The sequence below is a fragment of the Lampetra fluviatilis genome, chromosome 21, assembly GCF_964198595.1.
Source record: "Lampetra fluviatilis chromosome 21, kcLamFluv1.1, whole genome shotgun sequence".
Taxonomy (NCBI): Eukaryota; Metazoa; Chordata; class Hyperoartia; order Petromyzontiformes; family Petromyzontidae; genus Lampetra; species Lampetra fluviatilis.
Window position 1 is genome coordinate 8872293 of NC_136295.1, and position 19412 is coordinate 8891704.

General features: G+C 46.1%; 2 protein-coding genes across 7 annotated transcripts in view; one reads left to right on the top strand and one right to left on the bottom strand.

Moving 5' to 3' along the window:
• Positions 1–168: 168 nt before the first annotated feature.
• Positions 169–3113, top strand: MTERF1 (mitochondrial transcription termination factor 1). The gene is made up of 3 exons (XM_078866011.1): positions 169–527; positions 1221–1940; positions 2373–3113. Exons 2-3 carry the CDS (start codon positions 1239–1241, stop codon positions 2868–2870), a joined length of 1200 nt encoding a protein of 399 aa, XP_078722137.1. The 5' UTR covers positions 169–527; positions 1221–1238; the 3' UTR covers positions 2871–3113.
• Positions 3104–19412, bottom strand: part of KIAA2012 (KIAA2012 ortholog) — a 35035-nt gene continuing 18726 nt past the window's right edge. For 5 of the 6 annotated variants that reach the window (XM_078866005.1, XM_078866006.1, XM_078866008.1 and 2 more), the window contains 9 exons: positions 18433–18639; positions 17932–18058; positions 14760–15003; positions 12587–12680; positions 11476–11786; positions 9287–9495; positions 8012–8184; positions 6732–6951; positions 3104–6083 (listed from right to left, as the gene is read on the bottom strand). In XM_078866005.1, the coding sequence (XP_078722131.1) occupies positions 5909–6083; positions 6732–6951; positions 8012–8184; positions 9287–9495; positions 11476–11786; positions 12587–12680; positions 14760–15003; positions 17932–18058; positions 18433–18639 (1760 nt within the window). In that variant the 3' untranslated portion in view covers positions 3104–5908. The remainder of the gene's footprint in view (positions 6084–6731; positions 6952–8011; positions 8185–9286; positions 9496–11475; positions 11787–12586; positions 12681–14759; positions 15004–17931; positions 18059–18432; positions 18640–19412) is intronic. The other variant, XM_078866007.1, reaches the window with a different exon arrangement.

Here is a 19412-nt window from a genome sequence, read left to right on the forward strand (position 1 = left end):
AGACTCAAAGTCGAGCGGGCTCGGTTTGTTACGGCCACCCAACCAACCCCGATGTCTCGTGTGCCAACAAGTGGCCCGGGGCCTTTCAGAGACGCTGGCTGCACGCTACTTAGCAACTTACGCCCCCCAACCCCCCCGGACAGTATGTTGCAGGGTACGCAGGGGACCTTTGTCTTTGTAAGGGGGCGGGCGGGCGGCCGTGAACTGGCCACGTGCGTGCCCCGGATCTAGTTCGTAGACACGTGCGCGCGGTGCCCCATGTGCGTCCCCCAAATGCGCCGCGTTCATTTATTTTACCCCTTAACGTTGTTGAGAGGGGTTCGTTCCTAAAGTGCCCGCCGAATTCGTTTTGCTCCATGAATGCATCGTTGCTTTGTGGTGCTGGTGGTGGTTTGTTGTTGTGATCGCCGGGCGCTTAACTTCTGATCGGCGTCGTTATTAGAGGGCTGTTTTTTGGGATATTTCTCAATTGCAGTTTTTGTGGGCGAGTGGGATCGATTCGGTGTGCGGTGTGGCGACTCGCGTTGGTGAGTACAGAGTCCAGCCGCGATTCGTGTGTGCGATGCAGGTGTCGGTTTAATCATCTCGAGGCTTTGTGATGATTGGCACATGTGTCACTGTACATTATGCGGTGCTGTGTTGTTATGCAACCACGGCTTGCGTTGTGCAGCAACGTTACGCTGTCCACAATAGAGGTTTTGTTTGGATTAGATCGCGTAAATATAATTGTGTCGTTAAACCCGCCACCAGCCGACGCAGCCAATTAAGTAAAATTTGCCACGTAAACAGAACGGGCCAATTCGTTACGAGTTCAACACATCACAATGTTGTGGGTTTACTCTCCAACACACCACAATGTTGTGGGTTTACTCTCCAACACACCGATGTCCTGAACTAGTAACGATTTGGCATGTTTTGTTTAAGTGACAAACCTTACTAATTGGCTGTGTCGGGTGGTGGCGGGTTTAACTACACATTTATATCTACGCGATCTAACCTAAAAACCTCTTATGGATATCAGTTGCGAAATCCTACGTGTTAAATTAAATAATCAGGTTAAAACGAATTGGCATCTTTGTGCAGTCTGGGCCATTACAAAATGTGAAAACCACTAATGGTTACCCAGGCGTCAAATGGGCTAGAAAACATATCGGGTAAACTCACCTGGTGACGGATGTGTCCATGTTTTCTAATGCGCTGTGGGTTCTGTCTTCCAACAGGATTCTGATGCGTCAGACATGCTCGGCAGGCAGCCCTTTCACGTGAGGAGGATCGTGGCACAAGGATGCTTCTTCTACCTAAAAGTACAAACGACCCATTTACAAAATCGCTGGATGGTACCCCGTACCCTCTCGAAAGCAATCGGCCACCTTGAAGTGTGCGGGAAGGGTCAGGTTCGCTGCTGTCAAGCAACCAGTCATCCCGCGGCCCGCGCAAGTGTGTCGGAGCCCTCCGCCGAGATGATGCAGAAGCTCGACGACCTTGGAGTGGATCTCGCACTCCACAGGCAGGCACTCGGCGTTCTCAAGAAGCTGAAAGGCAGCGTCGACTTGATCAACTTCCTCAAGGGCAAAGGGGCCTCTCAGCAGGTGGTGGCCAGCATCGTGTGCAGGTACCCGCGCTCCCTCAGCCGCTCTGCCGAACACCTGGAGGAGCGGTGGGCGCTGTGGAGAAAATTCTTCAACTCCGATGGGGACGTCCTCAAAATCGTCATGCGCTCCCCGGAGGCCTTCTTCCGCTCCTCGGACAACGCCACGTTGGCGGAAAACATCGAGTACTTCACGTCGCTGGGGCTCGCCAAGAAGGACATTTTGCGCATTTTCTCCACCGCGCCCAGGGCGTTATCCAACACCCCGGAGCTCAACAAGCAAATGGTGGACTTTTTGAAATGTACCTGCGTCTCGCTGGAAGGCGGCGACCCCGACATTTTTGTGCAACAGGTTTGAGTCTTTTTGTTGTTTATAAATGTTTTGTTTACTGACCCAGGATGGTCTGAGTCTCAAATCTCTTTCTAGGAGGGTCCTGCATTGGGATGTTTGTTTTTAAGGGGGGGGGAACCCCTAAAGATTGAATTAAAATTGGAATTAGTTTTTTAATCACATGCCTTAAAGATATAAATGGGACAGCGTGCAAAAGCAATGACTGACTTGTTCGCCGCATCTCCTTGCTGCACATAAATGCCAGAGTACTATACAGTAACTCCAGTAACTACTAAGAGCTGTGTTTTTACCTTTTATATTTCTTTTTACGTTGAATAGTAGTTGAGAGACATTTTAAATGCACTAAGTTAGATTTTAGATGGGTCTTCATGGTACTGTGCACATTCGTTCTAAACGCTGTGGACTCACAAATTCGTTTTACCCCTCGCGCAGATCATTTCGCGGAACGTGTACATCCTCATCCGCAGCACCAAACGGGTCAAGACCAACATGGAGTTCCTGGTGAAGCGGCTTCAGCTCACGGACAAGGAGCTGCTCGGCTTCCTGACGGCGAACAGCACCGACGCGCTTGACATGTCCAGCGAGAGCCTCAAGAGGAAGCTGGAGGCCTTCTGGAGCGAGTGCCTTAAGCAAGGCTGCAACGACCAAGAGGTGAAGGTGTTCTTCAAGAAGTACTCGTACTTCCTCTACTTCTCCCTGGAGAACCTGCTGGAGAAGTTGCGTTGCTTGCTGGCCTCGGGTATCACCATCCACCAGGTGCTGGAGAGGCCGCGTTGCCTGGAGTTCAGTTTGAAGACGCTGAGCCACCGCTTGCAAGTCCTCCAGAGCGTTGGCTATGACTTTGAGAAGCACGGCATCAACATTTTGAACAGCAACAAGTGTAATTTTCAGGCAAAGTTCACAAGGCTGCAGCCGGATGCATCTGACTGAGAAATGAACATCAGAGTCGGTGTACTGGAATTCTTTTAATATTGACGCATCGGTTAATTTGCAGATGAGATGCCAGACTTGAAAACATTTGTCGTAAAATATTTGCTATATTTACGACTTAGTTTCCGTGTTATTTGAGCAAGCTGCGTTGAAAATAACCCTCAGAATAGAGGTTTTGTGCTGAAGCAGTAATTTTCAAAGGAAACTAGTAGCTGTGAATTTTTTTCAACTTAAATAAAATGTTCGGTCAATGTTCGTGTGTCTTCGTGTTCTTATATGTATTTGAATTTAGCTGAGAATTTCGAACATTTCACTGGGGAGCATTATGACTGGAGGCTTTGCAAATTTTCTCGCCAAATTTATTTCAATTAAGCCATCTTAATGTCAGATAAATAATCGATTTGGAAATCTCACCGAGCGGTGTGCCCCATGTGTCAGAACAGCCCACAGAAGCCAGCAGGAATCTCCCAGCTGTTATGCAATTGTATATATATTTGATGGGTGAAGCATGCCCTTGGCACAGCTTGCAAAGAATAATTGATTGAATTTTTCTCTAGATTTTTTAAATTATTACCAAACAAAATTCTGTGTATTTTGTGTATACTGTGTATTTTGTAATTTGATCAACAAAGAAACCTGCAATAATACAGTTGTGTACGGTTATAATCTCATAATAGGATGCACATTTCTAAATTCCAGTAATTATTTTAAAACATAGAGTTTGTGCCAAAATGATTGTTTACTGATAGGTAAAACACCAACTCATTGCTGGCATCGATCACAAGTGTTTGAGGTCTGCCGTTGTCCTCTTTACATTTTTATCCATCTCCAGCAATTGCCCCACTGACTCTTAAACTCCTTCATGTCCTCGCTGTTATCATCCATCCTGCTCTCTACTGCCAGCAATTTCTACTTCCTGTTGCAACCTACTCATCGCTTCCTTTTCTGCGTGACCGAAACCACCTTTGCTTGTTTCCTATAAATTTTGGCTTCATGAACAGCGTCACTAACCTCCCTCCAACTTTATTGCCAATGTGTTTCCTAATCGGTCCCAGCACTCATCTTAGCATCTTCATATCTGTTGCTTTGTAGTTCTATTTTCTTTCTAACCCAGATTTCTATTCCATACGTGAGCACAGGTCTGACAACATCCTACATGTCTTTTATCTTCAGTGGCGTCGTCTCTTCACATAACACTCCACTCACTTCTCTCTACTTCACACTTTTTGACTCACTTTGTGTTGAACGTCGCTGTCTTGTGAGGTTAACCCCAGATATGGGAACTTGTTCGCATGGAGTAGCCACTGTTCCGTCTTCCCTTCTGCACTCCCAGTGTCACACACCACATTCCCCCTTGGATCTACTCTACATACTCGCTAATTCTCCAAGTCATTTTCCATGTATTTCGTCTCCCCCACATAGCATTTATATCATATGCCAACGACATACAACAACAGAGTGCTTCTTTTAGAATGTTTCTTGCATGTCCAGCACCATGAGAAGTTTAAGTGGACTCATATTTTTAGGTTTTTTCGGTAAAGTCACGTAGGTAAAAAATGTAAATTAATAAAAGTAAAATAAAAATAAAAATCAAGCTTCCGTCTTCAGGTGTTGCCTCCGAAACGTCGTGATTTTTATTTTACTTTTATTAATTTAAATTTTTTACCTACGTGACTTTACCGAAAAAACCTAAGAATATGAATACTTGCAGTCACGAAAGCTTCAAGTCTAGAATTAAGTGGACTCGCTAAAGAACCGTTATGGACTCCAACCTTTACTGACAACTGCACTGTGTACACCCTTTGTACCTGGATTTTCTCAGTCTTGGTACAAGTCTTATCACATGGATTTATATCTCTGGCACTCCCTTTTATTTCATGCTCCACCACATGAGCTCACTCGGTAATCTACCGACAACAAGATCTACGAATACCACATGCAGTAAAACACCGTAGATTGGAAATACTAAGAATATGTTTCAGCATTTGCTTTGAATCAGAATATATTAGTGCAAACAAGCTACAAAACAGCTTTACCCTTCTTGAGGTACTCAAAAAAGGTTCTAAGCAACATTTTTGGCAGTTACAACCTTTGTGAAGCAACCCAAAATATGAACATTCTATATTTATAAAAATGGCTTCAACTACTAATTATTAACATTTCATGTACTGTATATGCCAGTATGTTAGCTTTATGGGCTATTAGCAATGAACGCATATGTAGATTTAAGTGCTGTGATGCTTTATATTAAAATCGACTGTTACCCTATCGAGTACACATGGAACGTTAACTCAATTTGACAATTCGATGAAATTTGTTGAAGCACTGAAGCTGCAGTTAGTGAAAGTGAGCAACCATTGGTGACCACGTTTCAAGGGCAGGGGTGGGGGAACATTTTACTTTCCAATGGGACATCAAAACTCACTTGGCAGGCCACACGCAGCTCTGTTTAAACTGCTTATTTTATTTTACCAGGTAAGGCCAACTGAGCTATATAACTTTTTCAGAAGCGACCTGCCCCCAAATGATAGCTCAACGAAGTGGATTATTGCGTGAAAATGTATAGCAGCCAAATACTCGAAATGCATGTACCTAAATGTGGAGGGAAAAACCAGAGGACCTAAATAAAAAGCCACGCGACCACGGGGAGAATATCTCAACTCCAAATATACGGGCATCAGGGTCGGGATTGAACCCACGAACTCCTGTATACCAGGCCAGGTAGTCAACAGCTCCTAGCCACCGTGGTGTCTCACGGTGCGGGTCACGACATCTAGACCACCCTGTACACTCAGAAGTTCCTGAGTGTAATGCTAAAATTAGAAACACGGTGGTGTATCAAGGTCAAATATATTCCCTTCTGGTGTCGGATTAGTGCGATAAGATGCTTGTAGTAATGGATACATATAGTTTGCGGGCCGTTTCGAAATATTAGGCCTCCTGTGACCGATGGGTCATATGAAATAAAACCATGGACGGGCATTCGGCCTGTGAGACCCAGGATATGACATTTCCCTGTCGGTGGGACCTTTAGCGGCTCAGTCAACGTGCTGCCCTGCTTCCAGCTCTGGCCGTTGCAGCCCCAGCATCTGCAGGAGCTCGTAGTACGAGTAGACCCACGGCCGAGACACGTCCTGCGTTTGCTCCATCCCGCTCGTCTCCAGCCACAGTTCACGGTGGAACATGAGGTGGCGTTCCAGCTCCGCCTGCTGCCTGTAAAGAGGTTTTCACGACGTCGGGTCAGGGAGCCATAAAAGAAACTGCTGGCCGCGTGATTTAAACACGGTCGTGGCTTCTCATTGGTTTGTTCACTGGTTGCGCAATTGGTCACATTCATGCTCGTTAGATGTGTAATCTTTGATCCGTTGCGTTTCATTGATTTATGAAGCCTTTTGGAGCGGCTGCTGTCCATAGGCTGCCTAATTGGACTTTCAGTCGAAAGCCACCGGGTTCAACCGTTAAACAAGGTTATTATAATATTGGACGAGTTCATCAAATATTACCAGTGCTCAGAAATTAAAATGTGCACGCTGTGTTATGTCTCTTTAAAAAAAAAATCATATCATCAAGTGTAGGAAATAATGACTCTCTGAAACCCACTTGTATAGTATTGAATACATTATTTGGTGATGCTGCATTGGCAGTGGGTGCACAAGCACAATAAACACAGACTCAACACGTTCGTCAACACCACTGCCTTAAAAGGCAAAACTATATAACCGGTGACATTTTCGCTACGAAGAAGGGCCATTGCCAGAAACGTTCTCTATCACGTAATTTTTCCTCTCTTGTGCAGCGTTATTGGCAAATGCGTTTGAGTTTTTGTGAAGCAGTTCCCCGGCAGAGATGCGCGGATCTCACTTGGCCAGAAAGCGGGCTTGTCGCATCGCCTCCTCCATGGCGAGACGAGCCTCTTCCTCCATCACCCTGCGTCTCTGCTCCTCCGCGAGTCTCCTCTGCTCTTCCTCCTTCCGCCTCCGTTGCTCGTACTCAAGCCGTTCCGACTCGTCCATCTGCGACAGCATCCGCTCCTCCTCAGCTCGCCGCTCCGCCTCTTCTCTTTCCAGCCGCTCTTGCTCGGCTGCAATTCGGAGATGAGAGCGCGCCGGCATTGCCGGTTCGTTCGTGCGGTATTCGATAGTGTCAGTGTGACCGTGCTCTTACACTCTGGTTGGCCGTGGGGAGCGATAGTGCAGCAGTTAGCGCGCTGCGCTATGAACCCGGCGACACGAGTTCGATTCCCACTCACGGCCAACACCGGTGACGATTATCTGAACCGGTCCCGGGCCTCCCCTAGGTCGACTCAGCCTCAAATGAGTACCTGGTGCGGTGTGTAAACATTGCCACTAGGGAGACAAAGGCGGTCAGGCGTGGTGCTGGCCACCCACCCCCTCGTGTACCGTTCCGGCCTTCATAGGTGCTCGCTAACAGCACTTGCCCCAACAGTCTGTTAAAGGCTATACGGGGGTTCTTTGTTCCACTCTGGTAAATTTCGAATGGTGAAGGGGGCTGGGGCCCAGGATGGGTTTAGATTTTGCTTGCCATTGACGTGACACGTGATCATTGATGCGAGACATGGGGTGCGCTAACGTTTGCACCACTGCTCCTGCCCCCCACTGCTGTATCCGTAAGTTCATTCACTGGACATCATTATAAGAGTAACACGGATTAAAAGAGATAAGAATTCCCACACTCTACCTCGCCGCACACGATCCACCAACCAGCAACGTGCATTGCAAGGTCGATCAACAGAGGTATCCGTTGACAATGCTTCACCCGCCATGTTGGTGGTGAGATGTTAACTACCTCGCCTGGTATACAGGAGGTCGTGAGTTCGATCCCGACCCTGACGTTTGTATATTTGGAGTTTGCATGTCTCTCTCCCCATGGTCGTGTGGATTTTTCACAGGGTCCTCTGGTTTTTCCCTCCATTTAGAATCAACATGCGTTTAGAGTATTTGGCTGTTATAAATTTCCGCACGATACGCCACTGCGTTCAGCTATAATTTGAGGCCAGGTAGCTTCTGAAAAAGAGCTATACAGCTCAGTGGGCCTTACCTGGTAAAATAAAAAATAGTTTAGTTTTCGTTAATGTGCTCGATACAGGAGAGAGAGAAAGAGTGAAGGTGCGAGGCTTTCACCTTTCTTCAGGGCCTCCTCCTCCTGCTTCCTGCGCTGGATCTCGAGTACCCTGCGACGGTGCTCCTCCTGCTGCCGGCGCTCACGCTCACGCTCAGCCCGCTCGCGCTCCATCCGCTTCATCTCCAGCTCCTGCACCTTGAGTCGCTCCAGCTCCTGCTGCAGCTTCTTCTGCCTGAGTCGGACAAGGAGGGGGGAAAGGGCACTTGGCAAACAGCTCAGATAGCTCGTCAAAACTGGACACATGGCCAAAAGTTTTGACGATAAGATTGAGTATGCGCCGGTTAACTATGGTCATACCCTATTCGTTCGTCACTGGCACATCCAAGCCGCGTGGGCACCGAGCCATCGTGGTACAGGTGGCTTTCCACTGGCTATGTGTCAGTACCAAGTCCACGCTATGCTGGCCTCAAAACAATTGAATCTGGTTTGAGGCAAAAGCAGGGCCCCATGCGTTTCAAATCGCTAATTGCGTGCGATGGCAGCGGCAGGCCGACATCACAGTTCTGGTTCTGTAGTGGAAAAAAAAAACATCAAGGGACGGTGACTCAGATGGCTCGGACATGTACTCAGAATGGACTAGGACAAAATATTTCCCCTAAGATGGGCACCACCGGGCAAAAGGAAACCTGGGAGACCCGAGGCCACGCGGCGCAAGACAGCGTAGGACGAGCCGGTAGCAGCGATCAAGCTCTCTTGGGGTGAGGCTCAATATGTTGCCAAGGACAGGACGAAGTGGAGGGAACTCACTGTGGCCTCATGTCCCATAGGGGATGAAGAGGATTAACTAACTTAACTCGTGGAAAAAAAACATCATGGCACCTCCTAAGCTGTTCGGAGCTAGCTTGGCATGGCTTGGGTTGTGCAATGGAAAAAAGAGGTGTGAGACTATGTCGCGAGCTGAATGTGTAGGAGTATGTACTGGTTAAAGTTGGAGAATGCACTGGATACGTATGTCGGAGTACGTATTGTATGTTGAACTTCTTTCACACCATACGTAGCGGGGGAAAGACAACAAACTAAACACAAATGTATTGGCTGATTACGTAAGAGTGCGCACTGGCCAAGTGTACAGGAGTACAGGCGGGCTGCGTACGCAGGAGAACAAATAACTCTTGTTTTACCGTCATACAATTTCCTCCTTTTAAACGTAATTTTGTAGCCGCACAGCAATGCTGCACATATTGTCCGTGCTGTCACGGCTGCAGTATTAGCTTGGTGCCAGCAGTGAGAGCCGGGCCCTGTGCGGTGCCGTCAGTCCCGTCCCCCTCACCCACCTCGCCTCCTCTTCGCGCCGGAGCCGTGCCTCCTCCAGCTCTGCCCTCATGACCTCCTCCCTGTCCTGCTGCTCCAGCGCGTGGAGCCGCTGCGACTCGCTCTCCTGCCGCCGCCGGTCGACCTCCAGCCGCCGCTGCTCCGCCTGGGCCGCCCGCCGAGCCTCGCGCTCCGACAAGGCCGGAGATCGCCCGTCCGACCCCGGCTGCCGCTCGCGCACGCACGCGGTTCGAATCTCTCAGCTGCTCGATTTGGACAGCGTAGGCTTAGCCTCTGTGTATGTAATGTACCGTATGTTGAACTTCTTTCACACGTCGCCAACCGTGCTAATCAGAGGTGCAGGGGAAGCACAACAAACTGAACACAAAAAGCAGTTTCAAAGAAAGGAATTTTCAATCTAGATGATTTTAAAGTGCATAGGCTCCAGGGGCTTCCTAATATCGAAAAGAAGAGTGTTCCAGAGAGCCGCATCGCGTGCTTTCAGATGCGCTGACCGTTGCTCTGACCGTTGTTGTTCAATGGCGAGCCAAAAGCGGTTGCTTCGAGGCGTTCCCTTCAGAGGTTTACGTTCCTTGGCGAGACCAGCAAGGTGGAATGTACAGGACGGGGCTTTACCAAGTTCCATTCAGAACGATATGAAACGATATTGTGCACTGCCAGTGACGGTACTCAAGTGTTCAGCTGTGCGTGACTTCTCCAACAGACGATCCTGTTGGAGGAGCCATATCAAACGATAATATTAAAAATATTTACTTGTGGCAAATACTATGATCGCAATTTTTTTTTGTTTGGCCACGTAGTAGTGTTTTGCCCAAAATTCAAGTGAAAAGAAGTGTAGCATGACAGAAGTGGCTTCACCCGATATTGAAAAAAATATGAATAAAGAATAACAATGATATATATAAAAAAAAGAATGCAAACTGCTACGGTACTAGCCGTGTCTAAAAGGGCTGGTTTGCTAAATTGGTCAAACCAGCTCAAATAAAATCTTGAGTCTGAGAATGGCATCAAATGGGAATCATGAAAAGCAATGGCAACACGAGTGGAAGGCAACAGAGGCAGAATGTGTGCCTGAAAGAAAATATGGACTGAATGGAGTGCAGAGGGCGGCACTGGAATGGAGAGAAACGACGCGGAAAAACATCAGTAACAGATGGAACGTGGCGAAATAAAAGTAAAAAAAACAATATCACGTGACGGTTGTATTGTGCAGTCATTGCTGAGTCCATGAACTCCCTATACGTCAGAAACCAATTTAATCACAGGTGGCAGCCAGGATATGAACCCAGGATGTGAGTAGTGCCGTTGCAGCATGCAAACCCTTCCTTGGTCCATCAGGCCACCTCCAAATAACCATCTTCAAGAGAGTGACTATGTCATGGAACTAATTTATACATTATGGTTCTTTCGGTAAAGTCACGTAGATATAAAATAAAATAAATCACGACGTTTCGGGCGCAACACAAGCGTCCGTCATCAGGTGGGAAAGCATGGTTTGCTGCTGAGGCAGACTGTTTTAAAAGGTTTGAAATGGGTGTAGCTCAAGGGTCATAAAGCAGTGGCCGGAGCTGGTGATGTTAATGTGAGAAATTAGCATGTAACTGTAAGATAGGAACTAATTTACTTACGTACTCGGATTGATCTGGCACAGTACTACAATGCATACCCGCCTCTGGGGACTGAGATATAGGCAGATATGTGAAAAGGTCAGATATCTTCTTGGTTCTTTCGGTAAAGTCACGTAGAAGGGAAGTAATAAAATAATAAAAATAAAACATAATAAAATAATTCTCACGACGTTTCGGCCACAGCGCAAGCAGCCGTCCTCAGGTGAAGACCAGGTTTAGTCAGACGCTGTTTCCCCGACAGACCTGGTCTTCACCTGAGGACGGCTGCTTGCGTTGTGGCCGAAACGTCGTGAGAATTATTTTATTATGTTTTATTTTTTTTATTTTATTACTTCCCTTCTACGTGACTTTACCGAAAGAACCAAGAAGATGAATCCCTGCAGTCACGAAAGCTTTAAATCGAAATTTAAGGTCAGATATGTGAACATATATATCAAATTATATACAGTCACACCATGCACAATACAGCACTGGGCGTCAGTTAATTGACCAGGTGGATATGTAACGGCTAAATGTGCGACGTTTTGCTGTACAGCACAGCACTGTTCAGCAGAGTTCCTCACCTCCTTGCCAGGTTCAACAAATTGGTCCTCCGACGTTTGGCTGCCCAGTTTGCGGGCCTGCGCTCGGCTCCCCCTTCTTCCTTGGCGATGCCGATCAGTCTCGTCGTCTTGGAAAGCAGAGTCGTCGTCTCCCCCCGAGTCCTGATCGTCCGTTCCCCTGCTGCCATCCTTTGGCGGCGGCCCCGCAGAACGCAGCGATGACTTCTTCCTCCTCTGCTCGCCACCGGATTCTTTTTTTGACGAAGGCGGCGCTTTTTCCCCATCGGCTCCTTTTTGCGTCGCTTCACTCTTCCTCGTTTTCCTGGGTTTGCCTAAAAGGGGGGGGAACGTGAAGGCGCATTTCTTTAAACGTGTCGAAAATATTTCGCCCGTGCGGCGATCCTTTGAGATGGGACGTCTCGGTTTGTCAAGTGTCCAATAATTGCTTGAACATCGATTCTCACACTCGCAATACATGCACTGAATAGCGCTCGTAAAGAAACAACTGTTATTTGTATCCTTTCGACGGTCTCGTAGGATCTCATCAGATCTCGGAGGCTAAGTAGGACGTTGAGCCTGGATGGTGCTTGCGTTGAGCGTCCACCATGCATAAAACAGGTTTTGTGGGCTGCCGCTGCAGTGTAGGGCAGTGTAGCAAATCCGTTGTTCTATACTTTGCTCCAATGTCTATGCATCTCCTTCATCCCACACTGAACAGTGCTGCAAAGTATGCCTCGTATAACCCCCACCATCTGCATGGTGTGGGGAGACTATTACTCAGCAGTGGATTGACAAAATGGCTGTACATATGCATCATGTAAACACTCATTAATTGGCCGATAACATCTCAATATATAGAGGACCACAGATCTTGCAGGGAGGGGGGGGGGAATTTAGTGCTCAATCACCACCTGGCTGCCTATGCCATTTGCCTGTGGTTCCACGTGCCTCTGAAATGATCGCCTCTATTATAATTATAATCTTAAGAATCGTATCAACGGGTTGATCCAACATTACATAACTGGATGCAGCTGAAGCTAAGAGTTACGTAGAATAAAAACAGGACAGGGGATGTGTAACGTTTCTTGTGCGACTGGAAGCTAGGCGCTGGAAGTCATTTATAATGTCTCACCTACAACAAAAGCACTCCGTTCATTTTCGTTCGCTTTGGCTTTTGTACTGCCCTCGGACTTTTTAGTTTTCGTTTCTTTTGCGATTCTCGTTTCCTTGTGCAATCAAAACAAAGCAGACGGTTAGAATAAAACACACAGGCACTAATAACAAACAAATAACAACTTGCTTGCAATGCTTCCATTATAGAAAATTAAATACGGAGCTTTTATTTTATTTTTCCCCTATTTATAGCATTTGCAACTCTACAGCGAGCAGTGCATCACCCAGAAGATGACGTCACATACCTACCTCTGATGCCACTTCAATAGCCCTCTTTATCGACGCTAGGGACACCTTTTAATGCTCTGAAAAAATTGGTCATCACTTGTCAAACTTGTTTTTTTTAAGGGTGGAGGCTTAAGCGTAGTCAAAAAATGCCCAAATTTCGTGCGATTGGTTTGTGCAGTCATTGGTAATTGGTTTAATCACACGTGGCCGAAACCCAAAATCAAGAACAAGGATATCTACGGTGTGCTGGTCCTGAGCCACTCGGCTCCTCAGGAATAATGAAAACTGAGCATGGTACGTAGACGTCACCCACTTATATACCATGACTGTGAAGCCCTTTGCACGAAGCGGTTTAATGCCAGTGCCAATACCGTAATGGTCTAATGGACCTCCCCCCCACCGACCCTGTGTGTGCCCTCTTGACTATTATGTCTCCATCTATCCTAGATAATAAAATCCCCCATTGGATGTGGGTCTGCCACAGTTTTATCCTGATTTAAAAATCATGCTTCTGTGCGTGCACACAGCAGACCAAGATGGTGCCTGCGTCCAAAGAAAACACGCGAGTTTTGGCAATTGCACAACCCAATCAAATTGGCACCGGATCCCTGATGTTACAAGTTGGCAGCAAAGCCCTCAAACCGCCATGTATAACAGAGCTGGGACAATTCACCCACAGAGTTGTGCAATCAACGAAATATGATAATCGACCACTTTTGGTGCAGCCGATTACTGGGGCCCCGTTTAAAATGGCGGTCACCCCCAACATCCGACGCTCAGTGTGACGCGGTTGATGATGCCGAAGACATCATGCATCCCCACCCATCACCTCCCGTCCAGCGGCACACGTGGGAAAAAAGCGAGCTTTTTCTCCCCATCTATTTTCTGTCCAACTAATCGAGGAATCGAATCATAATTAATTAAATAGATAGCCCATATATTATTGCTTACACCACGATAGGCCTGGCTGAAACTAGCAGCACGTGTCTCTAAACCCAATTTTAATCCATTTGCGCGATCGGTGTCATGCCATGGGATGAGGAATCCATTTGGAAATATTGCAGAGCGCTGCAGCCCTGCGTGTTCGAGAACAGCTCACAGAAGCAGATTTTTTTTTACAGGGCTGCCACTGAGATCCGATCCAGTGAACTATTTTAAAGACATATCCCCCGTATAGCCTTTACAGACTGTAGGGGCAATTGCACCTATGAAAGCCAGCACCACTCCCGGCCGCCTATGTCTCCCTCGTGGCGATGTTTAAACACCGCGCCAGGTACTCATTTGAGGCTGAGTCGACCTAAAAGGGGAGGCCCAGGACCGGTTCAGATAATCGTTGCTGGTGATCACCGTGAGCTGGAACCGAACCCGTGTCGCCGGGTTCGTACCACAGCACGCGAACCGCTGCACGATAACGCTCCCCACAAGAACTATTTTAACCACACACTAGGAGGCGCACTTGCTGTGACATGTTTGTCACATTGAATACTTTAAATAATTATCACATGCTGGTATTTATCTATATGAAATGAAAAACCAATGTACCGCGATGGGCTTTTTTTGCGTAGTCATTGGTGACCCAACTGAGGCCATCAGCTCACACTTGAGAGCCCAATTTATTCATGAGTGGCTGCACCAGATTATGCCCAGTATCCTGGTGGTGCCAGCTCAGTGCCCTGACCTCTTTAACACCCTGCCACCTCATAAGACGCCTCGGGTGATACCTATGGTTTATTAAATTGGTTCAGCATTGCATTACTCATGGATCTCGAGAACCCATGACAGTGCTTGTTTAAAATCATGGACCGCTATGCCATATTCAAACCCCGAGGATCTCAGCATTGTTAGCTCAGTGCTCTTGACGACCCCTTTTGCCACCTCCCACGTGCCTCGGTTGTGTTACTTACGGCCCTCGAGGGCGCCTCTGCGTTATCACCCACGCTGTCTTCCCACGCGTCGTCCGGGTCGTTGCTGGAAGGCCGCCTTGCCACGGTGTGGCTCATCTCCCCCGTCGAACCCTCCCGCACGGACGCGCGCTCCCGCGTCTCGACAGAGCGCCTTGCCGAACGCCTGTCCTTGTCGTCCCTTGCCTCGGGGCGTTTACCTTTCTTCGACACAACGGCCTTGTTTTTTCCAGATTCTTGTGCTGATCTGCCACGAGATTAATAGTGTTTTTAAAGCCCATTCCACACATTTCACTGAACAAATAAAACGTCGCTTAGTGATGATCGTACCGCCTCGAATGTCAGAGCGGTTGCTGAAATGCATAACGCAACCTATTTTTGTGTGCACGAACTGTCAACGCAAATGCACACCTTAATCGCCGCTGTTCAGAGAAGTATAAGTGCGTACAGGATTGGCAGTCTGGGGAAGTATGTATCAGACATTGGGTAAGTGATTAATTTGTTTTGTACACCGTGTTTCATTTTTCGATTTAAAGCTTTCGTGACTGCATGGATTCATATTATTGGTTCTTTCGGTAAAGTCACGTAGAAGGGAAATAATACAATTATAAAAATAAAACATAATAAAATAAAATTCTCACGACGTTTCGGCCACAACGCAAGCAGCCGTCCTCAGGTGAAGAACAGGGCTGTCGGAAAGACAGCGTCTGAATGAAACACTACCAGGCTTGGCAGCGTATATTTGATCGAAAAAAAACAAAATAAACACCTTATTGGTTCTTTCGGTAAAGTCACGTAGAAGGGAAATAATAAAATAATAAAAATAAAACATAATAAAATAATTCTCACGACGTTTCGGCCACAACGCAAGCAGCCGTCCTCAGGTGAAGAACAGGGCTGTCGGAAAGACAGCGTCTGAATGAAACACTACCAGGCTTGGCAGCGTATATTTGATCGAAAAAAAACAAAATAAACACCTTATTGGTTCTTTCGGTAAAGTCACGTAGAAGGGAAATAATAAAATAATAAAAATAAAACATAATAAAATAATTCTCACGACGTTTCGGCCACAACGCAAGCAGCCGTCCTCAGGTGAAGAACAGGGCTGTCGGAAAGACAGCGTCTGAATGAAACACTACCAGGCTTGGCAGCGTATATTTGATCGAAAAAAAACAAAATAAACACCTTATTGGTTCTTTCGGTAAAGTCACGTAGAAGGGAAATAATAAAATAATAAAAATAAAACATAATAAAATAATTCTCACGACGTTTCGGCCACAACGCAAGCAGCCGTCCTCAGGTGAAGAACAGGGCTGTCGGAAAGACAGCGTCTGAATGAAACACTACCAGGCTTGGCAGCGTATATTTGATCGAAAAAAAACAAAATAAACACCTTATTGGTTCTTTCGGTAAAGTCACGTAGAAGGGAAATAATAAAATAATAAAAATAAAACATAATAAAATAATTCTCACGACGTTTCGGCCACAACGCAAGCAGCCGTCCTCAGGTGAAGAACAGGGCTGTCGGAAAGACAGCGTCTGAATGAAACACTACCAGGCTTGGCAGCGTATATTTGATCGAAAAAAAACAAAATAAACACCTTATTGGTTCTTTCGGTAAAGTCACGTAGAAGGGAAATAATAAAATAATAAAAATAAAACATAATAAAATAATTCTCACGACGTTTCGGCCACAACGCAAGCAGCCGTCCTCAGGTGAAGAACAGGGCTGTCGGAAAGACAGCGTCTGAATGAAACACTACCAGGCTTGGCAGCGTATATTTGATCGAAAAAAAACAAAATAAACACCTTATTGGTTCTTTCGGTAAAGTCACGTAGAAGGGAAATAATAAAATAATAAAAATAAAACATAATAAAATAATTCTCACGACGTTTCGGCCACAACGCAAGCAGCCGTCCTCAGGTGAAGAACAGGGCTGTCGGAAAGACAGCGTCCTAATGAAACACTACCAGGCTTGGCAGCGTATATTTGATCGAAAAAAAACAAAATAAACACCTTATTGGTTCTTTCGGTAAAGTCACGTAGAAGGGAAATAATAAAATAATAAAAATAAAACATAATAAAATAATTCTCACGACGTTTCGGCCACAACGCAAGCAGCCGTCCTCAGGTGAAGAACAGGGCTGTCGGAAAGACAGCGTCCTAATGAACACTGCTAAGCTTGGCAGCGTATTTTTAAGCTGGGTCGGAGGAGGAGAGCGCCTTGACAAAGGAGTTTATATATCAATGATATGTAAACTCCTTTGTCATATCAATGATATGTAAACTCCTTTGTCATATCAATGATATGTAAACTCCTTTGTCATATCAATGATATGTAAACTCCTTTGTCAATGCTCTCTCCTCCTCTGACCCAGCTTAAAAAATATGATACTTGGGTAAAAAAACAATTATCATATTTTTTACTGGCAAATGAAGTTCCAATGGTGTAAATGCTTACCCCAAGCTCTCATACTCTGATGGTGCATTGTCTTTGAGTTGTGCGCCTTTTGGCGTCATCTGGTCCAACACCATGTGAGACTAGGCTCTAAAGAAAGCTGTCTGGGGTGTGGACCAATCAACTTCAAGGACAGTGCATACATTATCAGAGTTATGTTTTTTGTTTGCATTATGACTGCAGGTATTGTGGTCTATGCAAACATGACTCCTTGTAAAAAAGGTGTCAGTTTTGTTGCCAGATAAAAGGGCAAAAAAACAATTATCAAGCTTAGCAGTGTTCATTAGGACGCTGTCTTTCCGACAGACCTGTTCTTCACCTGAGGACGGCTGCTTGCGTTGTGGCAGAAACGTCGTGAGAATTTTATCTTATGTTTAATTTTTATTATTTTATTATTTCCCCACACCGTATTTTGCTCGTAGCTTGTACTAGTGTTGAAAAAGGCCCTTGCTGTGTGCACATAATTACCCCCTGTAGTTCATCCCACCACGACTGTAAGGATGAAATGAGTACATTTCAAGTTGGGTTATGTCTGCGTAACATGGCCTGGTTTCATGTTTACGTATCCACATTTATTTCAGATCAGGAAGACACTGGTGCAGCTTGGCAGCATATTGTGCGAGTGTGTTCGCTTTAAGCCACATGGTTTTAGAATTCACATTTTCAATATGTGCTAAATATACTTTTAGATTGACAAATTCAATAAATGCTCTTGCCTGTCATGGTTCTGGCTGGTCTCAGATACGTGATTATTCATTTGCTGTTCCTTTGAGTCTTTAAATGCATTTGAGAGCACACTCGAGCTGTCTTCATCGGAACGGAATGATTCTGGATCATCCATACCTACAGGCAAACGGAAAAGAAAGATGTACCAATTCAAATCAGAATACAATATTATTTTACAAGATGCATTGTGGCATCCCAGGACCTTTAGAGATGCCGACTGTGTGTTAAAGCCTTTTATCCAGAAATATATGGGCAATGGCCCATGATGATGGTGGCAATACAAACAGACCTTTGTCTAGTAGTTTATTACAAATATACACAAACAAAACCTCCGTTGCATTTCATTATCCTTACATTCCCCTTCCCCCACACCTCCGATTCACGCGATTGGCTAGGTACAGTGCGAATGAAGTTCAACACACACGCATACATCCTGCATGAATCCGAAGGGGGAACAGCTCGGGATGGCTGCCGCTCAAAAAATGACGCACCCTGGGAGGGTAGGATGATGGAGACGGACGTTTTGCTCCTGTTTGGAGGTCCCATCTGCGTTGGCGTCTGCCGCGACCTCACGATCCTTCGTCCGGTGCGGCCGTCCTCTACAATAATGGTCTCGTTGGGACTCGGCGATGAGTTGAGCTCGCGGCTCCACGTGTCGAACTCCACCTTGACCATCGATTCTGACGCCGGAGGCAAAGCTGAAACATTTCATTAAATTACGACAATAATAATACAAAACCACGATATTTTACTCACGATGCATCGGTTCAGCCAGGGCTTTGTTTCTCTGACGCCGAACAAGGGTTGTCATAGGGCTGCGGGAGCTACGTGGCGGGCGGCACAGGGCAATGCTGAACAATTCCATCGCTGTGCTGTGCTTCTAGACTCCTGCGTTTTTTTTTAAATCCTTTATATTAAGTTCACTTGCTTGCTTGCTTAGGACCGTGCAAATCTTTCGGTCGTTTTTTAACCCACTTCCCGTGATCCAATCGAGCTGACATTTTCCACACAGACTCGTTGTGCGTGACAATTAATGTTCGTGAAATTTTTTTTCCAAAATTTTACACTTTTAGGACAAAAATATTATATTTAATTACCAATTGCTTAATGCTGCCATGCAATCATCTGACCCATAGGTGGCAGCCATCTCAAGCCAGAGGACGAGAGGACTCTAGCCGCCACGCATATAAAGGATTTATAGTGAAAAACTTTGTTTTTACGGGTTATACTCGTTCCTCCTCGCTTTTACCAAACCCACACCGGCCAGCACGGTGGAGTGTGGTCGAGTAGCCCCCCCATGACCCGCAGAGTATGGGAAGGCCTTCATCCAGCAGTCTATGAACAAAAAGGGCTGTACACGTGTAGATTATATGCTAATCTTTCAGTTAGGCAAACGGGAGAGAACAAAATGACAAAAGAAACGAGATGGCAAATATGTGACGTAAAAAAGTATCGATTTTTTTTATCGATC